A 12,279-nucleotide genomic window follows, 5' to 3' on the forward strand; every position below is an offset into this window, starting at 1 on the left:
TTGGAAGAAGTGGAGGAAGGCATCGAAAGCAGTGGACCTTGCACAAGAGGGGGACAAATGCTAGGAAAGAAGGTTTATCTACAGAAGGAGTGTCCAACTCCGGTCCTGGTGGGCCGCAGTGGCTGCAGGTTTTCATTCTAACCATCTTCTTAATTAGTAAGCCATTTTTGCTGCTGATTATCTTGATTTGTCTTATTTTTAATTGACGTAACTCAAACCCCTTAGTTGTTTCTTTCTCCGAAATGAACAGCCAAACAATAGAGAGACACAAAACAAGCTGGCACATGAACAGCTCACCTGAAAATAAAGAAAGGTGAAGGTCTCGTCATGTTGGGCCGCTCAGGTCACCAAAACATCTTGACGGTGGTCTTAGAATTCAGAATATTCAATAACGGCTTTAATTAACAGCAAGAATTGGCTTCTCATTAAAAAACTGGTTGGAGTTTGAAGCCCTGGTTTAGCTGGTCGTCTATCAGCTCGTTTCATGTCTCATTTCTGTTTGGCTTTCATTTAATGAAGAAAATAATCAATTCAGAGGAGCGAATCCTTAAAAACAAGGCTATTAAAATGAAGGGAAAAGAAGTTAATTAGCAGTGAACACTGATTAGGAAAAGGGTTGGAATGAAAACCTGCAGCCACTGTGGCCCACCAGGAGCAGAGTTGGACACCCCTTCATCTACAGTATGTTTACTTCTTTATTGTTGTAAGTTGCTTGTTAGTTTGAACACATTTGATGAACAATGCCTTTTATAGCATGATGGAGCACCAGGCTGTAAGGCAAAAGTGCCAAGTGGCTCAGAGAACAAAACTTCAAAATTTAGGCCCCATTGAGAACTTGTGGTCAATACTCAAGAGGTGGGTGAACAAACAAAAACCCATCAATTCTGACAAATTCCAAGCACTGATTATGCAAGAATGGGGGGCCATCAGTCAGGATTTAGCCCAGTAGTTGATTGACACCATGCCAGGGCAAATTGCAGAGGTCTTGAAGAAGAAAGAAGGGCCAACACTACAAATATGGACTCTTTGCATAAACTTAATGTAATTGTCAATAAAAGCATTTGAAACTAATGAAATGTTTGTAATTCTACTTCAATCTACCATAGAAAGATCTGACAAAAAGACCTAAAAACACTGAAGCAGCAAACTTTGTGAAAACCAAAACTTGTGTCATTCTCAAAACTTTTGGCCATGACTGTATGTCTTCAAGCCAGTAAAGGTATTTTGAGGCAAGAGAAAAGCGAAATCTGAAAAAACAACAGAATTCTGAAGCAAAATTACTCAATAACAAGAGCCATAAGCACAAAACTGTTTCCTTTAGTAACAAGGCAGTAGACATACCACAGAATCACCACTAAATGACAGTGCCCACGAAAACAAAAGATAGCTTTGGAAAAAAGACACTAATACATTTTACCAACCTGAAAATGAAACAAAAAAGTAACATTGGGAACTGATACATTATAAATCCACTAGAAAACCATAATAAGCATTTTGTTGTGACTCGGGAATCCCAAAATACTTTCAAAATTTGCTCTTGGCTGAATTAACGTCCAAACCCAGACTAGGAACTAATGGGTCCAGAAAAAGATTTATTTTAAACAAAGCGCAGTATCCAAGATGCTCCTTAAGAGCACAAAAGAATTACCTGAGAAGGCAAGGCAAACAAAGTGCCAATCCAGAATCCAAAGGCAAAGTCAAAAAACAGAGCACAGGATAATCACAATAAACAATAAGGCAGAGCACAACACAAATAAACTCTCCACTCCCTCGCACATTTGAAATGAACCACCAGGAACTATGGGAGGCCCTCCAATATACAGGGTGGAGAGCAGTTCCTGGCGGTAATTGGCAGGTGGTCCCACCTCTTGGGGAACCACCCTCAAAACACATTAGACATGTATAAACAAGAGACGTGTGTGTGTATGTTTGTGTGTACGAAGCTGTCCACTCTGTTCATAGTCCACCACAGCCACTAGATGGCACACACATGCACTTTTAAATGTTATTGCTGCTTGCATGCACCTCACTACGAAAGACCTGTATGCAGGAAATGCCGCGGCTCAACAATGTGCAAGTGAAGCACCTCAGCAATGAAGGGCAAGGCTTGAAGTTTTCACTAACAGCATTGCCTATCTGGAGGTATTTTCTGGAGACAAAGAGTAATAGGACTCATATGGCAGCGATATGGCATCGCCAGTGTCTTCTTATGAAGGCCAGTGGGGCAGCAAGCACAGGTGGGTCCACGTCATCTACCCGGGGTAATTCTTAAGAGTTAGCTGACTGACGCCTCTCCAAGTTCATGAATATAGTAAAACACAGAGAACCGCAGACATTTGGAATAAATGACCAGGTAATGTGGTGGACAGTAGGACTTTAGGGACCTTCAAATCTTGACTTAATGTTTTACAAGAATTAGTTGGTTAGGACTGGTGAGCTTCGTTGCACTGAATGTCTTGTTCTCGTCTAGATTGTTCTAATTTGTCATTTCTTTCATTTTTTCCAGGGTCCTTTAAGCTTATTCCAAATCTGTACCCCTATTCCACAGTGGAGGAAATGGTCAGCATGATAGGAGAGCTGGAGATGCCCTTCTACTTCACTAGCAAAGTGGACATACATTTCCAAGGGCTGGTCATACGCAGTGGAGAGGTCATGGAGCTCCTGTCGGCCCAAATGGACGAAGGGAAGAAATGTGCCCACTGCATCCTGCGAGACGAGCAAGGCGAAGTTCCTCTGTACATCCCATTTTCCTGCCATGGTGAATTCTATCAGGTTGTAAGCACAGAGGCCTACACTCTCCAGGAGATCCTGAAATCCCCCAGGCTGTGCTCTTGTCGGATGAACATGGTCACCGGGGAGAAGGGCATCTGTTCAAGCCAGGCATCGCTCCTGATCTCCCCAGTATATGAAATTCATGCTATAATGCAGTGTAAGCAACTCTTTTTTTTCTCCTCTTCACTGAAGGTAATGGTAAAAGATGAGACCAAATTGGTTTTGGGATCAATTGAAGTTTGTTTGTTTCCATTGAAACTCTGTTCTTATTTATTATAGCTTAATAGGCTTACAGATTCGTCGGTTGATGGGGCCAGCATTGTCTTTGTACTGAGTACAAAATAGAGGTCTGCACAGTATTGATTTTTTGGTGCCGATCCCGACACAATTCCATCCCATTCCTATCTGCTCCCACTTTTATTTCACACCTGCAAAAGGCTCCATTTCACTCCAGACCACATTCCCACTTTCTTCTTTGAAAGGCACTTCAATCAGACACATAGCCGTAAGTGGGAACTACAACATCACACAGATGCGAGTAAATCTGTTTACGACTGTTTTATTCTTTTTCACAGTACAATCAGAACTAATCTATTGAAGTGGTTTTCAAAAATAATAAATAGATAGCCAGACGTCCTCCTTCCAAACACCAATGATGTCCCCTTTTTTGAGTCATAAAATAGCAGGTTGGCTGATGTTTATTGATCATTAATCCGGCTGTGTTTAAACAAACAGCAGACCTACACTTTGTCTGATCCATGTGTGACACATACTGTATACTGAATGCTTGAAATCATCCATCCATCCATCCATTATCCAACCCGCTATATCCTAACGACAGGTTCACGGGTGTCTGCTGGAGCCAATCCCAGCCAACACAGGGCGCAAAGCAGGAAACAAACTCCGGGCAGGGCACCAGCCCACCGCAGTGCTTGAAATGAGTGTAACTCAAATGTGATGTAGACTTTGTTTAAAGGAAATTGTAGTTGTTCTGAGGTGAGAGCTAGAAGGACTGTGGTGGGCTGCGTTACAATTCAGCAACAACGTATCAGTATCAAAGGTGCCAAAAATACAAAAGTTGAAGATGAAGTACAGAGAAGTAAAAAATAAAAATGAACAGTGTTTTTGAGCAGGAAGTTGAATGTCCGATCAGCAGAATTGACGCGTGCCACTTAAAGCTCATCTTCACAGTGAAAAGCACAAAACGTCTGTTAAGGGAGAGAGCTCATCAGCATAACTGAGAGACCCTTTGGAGAGGCCACATTCACTATGTGTCAGAATGGTCCACTGAAACAGACCACTTTTAAAACCAGTGAGGGCTTCTCCTCAGTTATATAGCTGCCTTCACTTCCTCAAATGTTAAAGACGTCTGATGTGTATTTATTAAAATAGTATGTGTTGTGTTTGTTCTCTTTTTATCATTACGCAAGAAAATCTGTAAACTTTATAAGCACTTGCAGGGCTGCCAAGTAGTTGAACATAAAGTAAGATATTTCCATTCATCCATCCGCTATCCAACCCGCTAGGTCTTAACTACAGGGTCGCGGGTGTCTGCTGGAGCCAATCCCAGCCAACACAGGGCGCAATGCAGAAAATAAACCCCGAGTACGGCGCCAGCCCACCACAGGGCACACACTACAGACAATTTTAGAATCGCCAATGCACCTAACCTGCATGTCTTTGGACTGTGGGAGGAAACCGGAGCACCTGGAGGAAACCCACGCCAACATGGGGAGAACATGCAGACTCCACGCAGGAATACCCGGAAAGTGAACCCAGGTCTCCTTAATGTGAGGCAGCAGTGCTACCACTGCACCACCATGCCACACATAAGATATTTAAATATCTCAAATTGTTTGGTTAGAAAAATTATATAAATAACTTGTATGTGAAGGAGTGTGTCAAGTTTCAATTATAACCCTCCCCCATGAGGGTCTTTTATGAAAAACAAAATCTAGTCACCCTAATAGATAGATAGATAGACATGAAAGGCACTATATGATAGATAGATAGATAGATAGATAGATAGATAGATAGATAGATAGATAGATAGATGGATGTGTTTGCTTTGGCGTGCGTGACAGCAAGTCAAGCACTTGAAATGCACAATATTTACACATGCACCAGGCAAGATCTGACCCCATAGACACAAAGATAAGGTGGCACATACATGAAAGAACAGAAAAACCAGTAATTATATCATGCATCTGCCTTACAACCTCCCAATGCCTGGAATGATTCATTTGAAAACCAAGGTAAAAAAAAAAATGTACAGTAGACAGCATCGCATCCCATACACACACACTCACACACACACGCACGCACACACTATCTTTTCTTCTTTTCTGCCTGCATGCACTTTTCTAGTGAAATAGCGTGGGGGCTCCTTTATACCCACGGCTGTACCTCTCCATAAGGCCTCACTGCAACTGTAACTGGCAAGTCAGAAGATTTCCTTTTTACTTTTGTGAAAGGAAATGTCTTGCCACAGGAAAAAGGTTTGGGAAAGCCATGCGTATACTTGAATAAGGCTGCAAAGAAGTGAAAATTGGTAGTACATTGTGTACAGGTTGAGTCCAAAACAGAACTGAGATTACAAGCGGAAGTCGTCTGGCTTTTAAAGCAGGTTGGCAGAAGTGACGGCACTAGGGTCGTAACAGGAAGTGACATAATCTGGACCAGGCAGAATTTTCTGTGTTTGGTCTGCAGGAATAAAAGAGAGAGGTTTACTGCACCAACCCCAGGCTTGGTGTCTAATTAAGTTCTTTTTGGTCCTTCTAGCGTGTGCGTGACACATTTTTCCTTTTTTGTCATTCTGGTATACCTATCTACCTATTATATAGTGACTTTCATTATCTATGTGTCTATCTTTTATATAGTGCATTTCATTATCTATTTATCATAGAGTGCTTTATTTTTATAGTGCCTTTCATATCTTATAGTGATTTTCATATCTGTCTAGCTATCTATGCTTCATTTCATCATATAGTACCTTCTCTATCTATCTATCAGTCTGTCTGTCTATGATTTAGTACTTTATTTATATAATGCCATTCATATATATATTATTAAAACATCACAAAATACAGAAAATATAAAAGCTAAAACCAAACAAAGCCAATGCAATAGTGGTTAGACGGGTGAGAGGGACGGTCAGATGGATGGAGGAAGAGGATCTAAAGTTAACAGTAAAGTAACACATTATAAATTAAATATAGTTTATGTCATTTTTACAAAAAATATATTACGAATATAATATACATATATTTATAAATAAATAAATAAATAAATAAATAAAGTTTATTAATTAAATATAGTTTATTATCAAATAAGAATTATTTCAGAGGTTTATCATCTCTTTGACCACCCACTCATGACAATGGGAATAAAAAGTCTACTCAGCTGCATCCACTGACTTCTCTTAAATTTTAGTCACACTGCAAAAAAACAGACTTGTATCCCATGGACTTTCCTTAAGAATGCACACCTCTAGCTCTGCTGATTCAGAGTCATTGTTTCCCTCCTACAGTGTATCCCTCAGCTCACTTTACCCTGTGAATTAGCAGATCTGACTTGAACCATTCTCATGCTTTTCATTGGCCTCTCAGGCTACATCCATACTACTACGTTTTCATTTATTGAAAAGGTTAGGTAGTGCCATGCCACCTTCAGCTTTAGATTGTTGTAGAGTTGCCGTTTTGTATGCGTGGATGAGATTATGATTGAATCTAGTTTCTTATAAAAGATTTTTTTTAATGTATATGGGGATGCTTTGAAATAGAAAAAGAAGCTTGAGAAGGGTGTTCATCTTGACGGTGTTTACATCTTTATTTATAATCAGTATAATCAGTCCATTGCATCGTTAAATGAAGGTCACAACCCCAGAGAACAACACAACAGGCTTTCCTAACGACGGGATTTAAAAATAGCAGCAATCATGAATAAGCAAATATTTAGGCATTGAAAATGGCCTAAAAAAACAACATTAAGCTTTAATTTGGAAGACTATTTGCAGATTCAAATTCTATCACTCAAGAAACACCCAAACAAGTGATAGAAATTGTAAAACAAAAGAGAAAAACATGCAAAAAATAAAATAACGAATCTATTTATAGGCAGCACAGGGGAGCGGTGGGTAGCACTGCTGCCTCACAATTAGGAGACCCGGGTCCGCCCTGTTTGGATTTTTCATGTTCTCTCCCCGTGTCTGCGTGGGTTTCCTCCCACAGTCCAAAGACATGCAGGTTAGGTGCACTGGCGATTCTAAATTGTCCCTAGTGTGTGCTTGGTGTGTGGGTGTGTGCGCCCTGCCCGGGGTTTGTTTCCTGCCTTGCGCCCTGTGTTGGCTGGGATTGACTCCGGCAGACCCCCGTAACCCTGTAGTTAGAATATAGCAGGTTGGATGATGGATGAATGGATAATGGATGGATCTATTTATACGAAAGAGCAGAAGTTGCCCCGAGTAATGTAAAGTGAGAGAAAAGCAGGTCATTGGAACACTTTACTATTCAGAAATGGTGATGCTGGAGATAAATCCTAAGACAAAACTCTTGATTTATTGCTATCCTCATCCATGTTCGTGATCCACAGTGTAAAAAGAGCACAGAGAATGGCTTGTGGCATCTTACAGCCAAAATGTATAATTACAAAAGGTTAAATGGGAAAAAAATGTGCGTTAATACAATACAATTTATTTTTTGTATACTCCAAAATCAAATAAGAAGTGCCGCAATGGGCTTGAACAGGCCCTGCCTTTTGACAGCCCCCCAGCCTTGACTCTCTAAGAAGACAAGAAAAAAATCTCACGTTGTAGGGAAAAAAAATTTCGAAGAAACCTTGGGAAAGGCATTTCAGAGAGAGACCCCTTTTCCAGGTAGGTTGGAGTGCACTGGGTGTCAAAAAAAGGGGATAAATACAATTGAATACACAGAACAGAACACAAGTAATCCTCAATACAATGCAACATTACAAACGTCATAGTACAAGTACAGAGCAGAATAGATGTAGAGTAGATGATATCACATAATAGGATTTCTGATTTGTTCAGAGTCCTGGAGACCTCGGCCATCAAGCTGCCTCGCCACTATTGGCCATTCTACAGCTAAGTCAGTGTTGGGCTAACCAATCTGATGAAAGGACCCCTCTACCCGATGATTCTAGTGCTTCTCTAACAGGCAAAACTTGTCATTAAGGGCAGTGGTACCAAGTGCCGAGAATAGAAACTGAATAGGTGAGGGTTAGTTTAACAAATTATCGCTATCAAACGCAAAAACGAGGCATTCTGGGAAGAAGAGGTGGGTCCAGCTGGGCGGATCCCAGAAGAGATGGGACAGTGTCAAGTATTCCTTTTTGTAGAGGGAGGAGAAGAAAGATCATTATTATTCAGTGCCACCTCATGACTCGGTGGAGAATTACAATCACTCAAGCCCTGAAGCTGTTTCCCAAGCACATGCATGTGACATGTAACTCAAACTATTATTTTGGGAGACTGCTCAACAGAGTTGAAAACTTTTACCAGAATTCTCTCCCTTGTAATGGAGGTTACCTCTTTGCACCTCAGCACACAGCCTTTGCTACACCTGACTGAGGTAAACCCATTGGGGTGGTTTGCACATCATGTTGAGGTCTCTCCTTTAAGCCTGCTGCCTGATATTTACCAGGCAGAACACAGGCAGAAGACCTGGAAATATGTGACAGGCTTTATATTCTTGTGAAGTCCCTCTACTGTGTTGTGGGGTTCACAATCCAGATTACTCCCACAGCAGAGTGAGATAAGCTAGTTCAGGTGATCTGGAAATCTGTTAATCGTGGCTGCCTCCCATCGCTTCACATTAGGTGTGTCCAATTGGCCGGAAATCCTTGGACAAATTTCAGAGATTTTATCCACTGACTCAAAGAACGAGACTGCATGTGCCTGAAGTGAGAGTCGAGGGGCTCATCCACTTCTACAACGTGAGGAGCTTCACAGTCTTCAAAGATCTTGGAGTTCATTCACTACTGCTCTACACTGGTGCAAGCCAATGAAGGTTTGTGCATCTGCCAAAGGAGGTGTATAGGTATGACCCAACTGAGAAAAGTCTCTTGGACGCATATTTTTGTGCAGGCATTCAAGGACTTTTTCATTTCCCAGGAGGAGATGAGGATAGCGAAGTCTATTGGATGTAGTCTGTGCACTAAATAATGGAAAGGTTAGTAATAATGGCATGGTGACCTAAAACCTCTACTAAATATTACTAAATTGGGCTTTTTATGTTTTATCTTGCATGTGAGGTGCACAACTTGGAAATCTGAAGCTGTTGCTTAGGATCTGCCATTGTGCAGAGTCATCCATCTTTATCAGTTTCACTTCTTTTTATTGTCAATCGTATTAGATGATCAAGGGCAAACTTGTTGATTTTGGGTTAAAATGTAGTCCCATAACGTCATATCTTAACATCAATAAGTGTGTAAATGATAGGAAATGTGTTATAATCTCCATTCTTAAATCCTTTCTCCCTCTTTCCCTCTTTCTCTCTGAGCAGTCAGAAAGAACTCGGTGAAGATCCCATCTAACCTGGAGGTCGACCTTATCGATGTCACCGAGCAATGCCAAGATGTAACTTTCATCACCCCGCTGAATCTGAAGGAGGTGTTTTCTCAACCTGATGACAGCTTTCCCGCAGTGTGTGAGATTTTAGAAACTTCAGAACATCAGAATTACTTCAAAAGTGCATGGCTTCCCAAATTGAAAAAGGGCCACAGTTTCATCATTCATGAAAAACTCCACTGCCAAATGATTCTAACAACCACCGTCTCCGGCAAGAAACCCAAACGGTATTTCCTGATCTGGGACAGTTACGGTGGTTGCTTTCGAATGCGACCGCGTGAGTTTACGACTGTGCACGATCTGTCGGTGGCTGCCTCCAGATCGCAAAAGCTCCAAGTCAATGTTTCCAAGTACTGCGAGTCCATTGAGGAGGACCTGCCTTCACTGAGCATCGGTGACCAGTTGGAGGTGCTCTACCAAACTGAGATGCAGCTGAACTATGATGGGGCTCTACAGCTAGTAGATGTGTTGGTCTGCAACAGGATAACCGATGTTGTTGATGATGATGATGACGAACTCCCAGAACAGATCTCGTTACCCATGTATCTGGAGGGAGGATTTGTGGAAAAGCTTAGCAATAACAAAAAATACACCATCCTTGATATCTCCAAGAAGGTTATCCTGCCCGTTGATGTCAAAGTAGCTGTTCGGGATCCCTCTGTTGAAGATGACATCCTTGGGAACTTCTTGACTCTCCGACTGGAAGAGATAGCCACGGAGCCTGTCCTTATAGCTAGCTTAATGGAAATGCCAGATTACTGCTTCAAAATTCCAATCAACTGGATTGACATGTCTGTATTTTTCTCTAAGGAACCATTGCCGCAGCAGGCTCAAGAGCTTCCTTTAAGGCATGAAAGTGTATCTGAAGTAATGGACAACTTCTATTTTGATTTTCGTAAAATCACCATTTCAGACCTGCCACCCCCACCTCGGCCTCCAAAAAGACAGAAATCGTCAAAGAAGAATTCCAGTCCACCTGCTCTTTCCTGTCCTCCGATGGATGATATACCTCCTAGAGTGTGCAGACTCAGCATTAGTGAAGAGAAACCAATGCAGAGGTGTACGTCACCGGTAAGATGTTGTCCGAGACGGCCGGCCCTAAACTGAAGCATGAGTAGATGATACCAGGAGCACATCTCTTAATTCACTTATTCGTTCAGCCACTTAGCAATTTTTTTAATTAATTTTCCCAATCTGTGTCGTCCCAATCAGGCTTGTTTGTAGCTAGAGCTTTGGTGTGAAGTATGAACCCACCCAGCCTAGACAGTGCGCCAGTCCATTGTAGAGCACATTTACACTCACTCCCATCATGCCAATTTCCAGTTTCCAGTTAACCAAACATGTAAGACAGTGGACCAAATTAAGCAAAAAGAATTGTCAAGGTTTCTACTTCTGCTCTGCAACAGGATTTAGTACCATGACCTTTTGTGTGAAGAAATGCTTTCTGTATAATTTCTTCTGGTGTTTCCTTATGTAATTTCACCACAATTACATTAGGCAAAAAAAAGAACACTGAAAAACGGTGCTGATGTAATAAGCAAGTAAATCTCACTAGAATGGTTTATGCAACTTTGGTGATGTAATTAGGTAGAAGTTTAAGAACAGGACTGTGCATATATTTTAAGTGAACTGTAGTACACCCCATGTATGATTTTTAAGAAATACAGTAATTAATTAAAAACACTAAATTATAGTGAATTTCAAATTATTTATAATAGTTGCCTTTTACAGATATGCCTACTTCCTTTACCTGAGCACTCCACTCCTGCCATTAGCTGACAGATAGAGCCAGGCTCCCAAGGACTAAGGGCCTAACCAAAACCAAATGGGCACAATTATCGGGTCTCGAGTCTTCAGTGATGGTCATGGAGCTATACATGTTTGCCATGAGCTAAAACTGGGCCAGTGTAAGTGTGTGTGTGTGTGTGTGTGTGTGTGTGTGTGTGCGTGTGCAGAGGCGTAGCTAGGGTTTTCAGCGCCTGGGGACAACTGAAGATTTCACGCCCCTTCCTGTTTGCCAAAATGCAATGGGGAAGGGAAAGAAAATTTTTAAAAATGTATTTAAAATAATAGTATTTTAAGAAAAAAATTTCACATTTTTTTATTTTAAATAGTTTTAAATTTTTAAATATTTTAAATTTTTTTAGAACTTTTATGCGTATATTTTCAAGGTTTCGCTAAATTTATAAAGATAGAACAAAGTAAGATAATTAAGACAACAATGATAGTTCGAAAATATAATTATGCTAAAATATTATTCAAATATAACTTTGCAAAAACTTAAACATTACATTGGATATAATATAATAACCTGAAAATGAAGTTACTATAAAGTAAAAAAAAATAGTCTGATGTATAATGCTTTAAATGTAATTATTAACTTCCAAGAGAAATTTTCCTAGACTTTGCTGCTGCAAATTTATCGATTACTAATCACAGATCCTGATTGTTTTATTGTAATTAAAAGTCAAATGTTTGTACGTGTTTGTATAATTTAATAAATAAAAAGTCTCCGAAAATGATAACACCGCCTCATGTTCTTTAAAATCTAAATCCGTCATTAGTTTATGTAAGAAAAAATTTGTTTTCCGCATTTAAAAATGATTTTAAATAAAGTATATAGCAAATTATAAAGCAAAATAATTATTATATTTACAAAAACTGCATTACTTACAATTTATTCGTACGAAAATATGATGGGGAATTGTCTAGACTTTTGCAGCCATCTACTAGAATACTTCACCACAGCCCAATCAATTTTCTATCAAACACATAAACACAAATCACTTGGCACACAGAAATGGCGTTTGTAACAACTTAGACAAAGATACACTAATGCCTCATGTCAGTCGCGCGACCTGTTTAATGACGTCAAAATGTTTCTTGGTGGGAGTCAAGCATGTCAGAGTAGTGGAGGTGAT

General features: G+C 40.3%; 1 protein-coding gene across 2 annotated transcripts in view; it reads left to right on the forward strand.

Moving 5' to 3' along the window:
• Nucleotides 1–12,279, forward strand: part of themis2 (thymocyte selection associated family member 2) — a 115,328-nt gene that overhangs the window by 86,566 nt on the left and 16,483 nt on the right. For both annotated transcript variants that reach the window (XM_039739837.1, XM_039739838.1), the window contains exons 3-4: nucleotides 2,507–2,929; nucleotides 9,294–10,429. In XM_039739837.1, coding sequence (XP_039595771.1) covers nucleotides 2,507–2,929; nucleotides 9,294–10,429 — 1,559 coding nt within the window. The remainder of the gene's footprint in view (nucleotides 1–2,506; nucleotides 2,930–9,293; nucleotides 10,430–12,279) is intronic.

Source organism: Polypterus senegalus, chromosome 17 (genome assembly GCF_016835505.1).
Source record: "Polypterus senegalus isolate Bchr_013 chromosome 17, ASM1683550v1, whole genome shotgun sequence".
NCBI lineage: Eukaryota > Metazoa > Chordata > Cladistia > Polypteriformes > Polypteridae > Polypterus > Polypterus senegalus.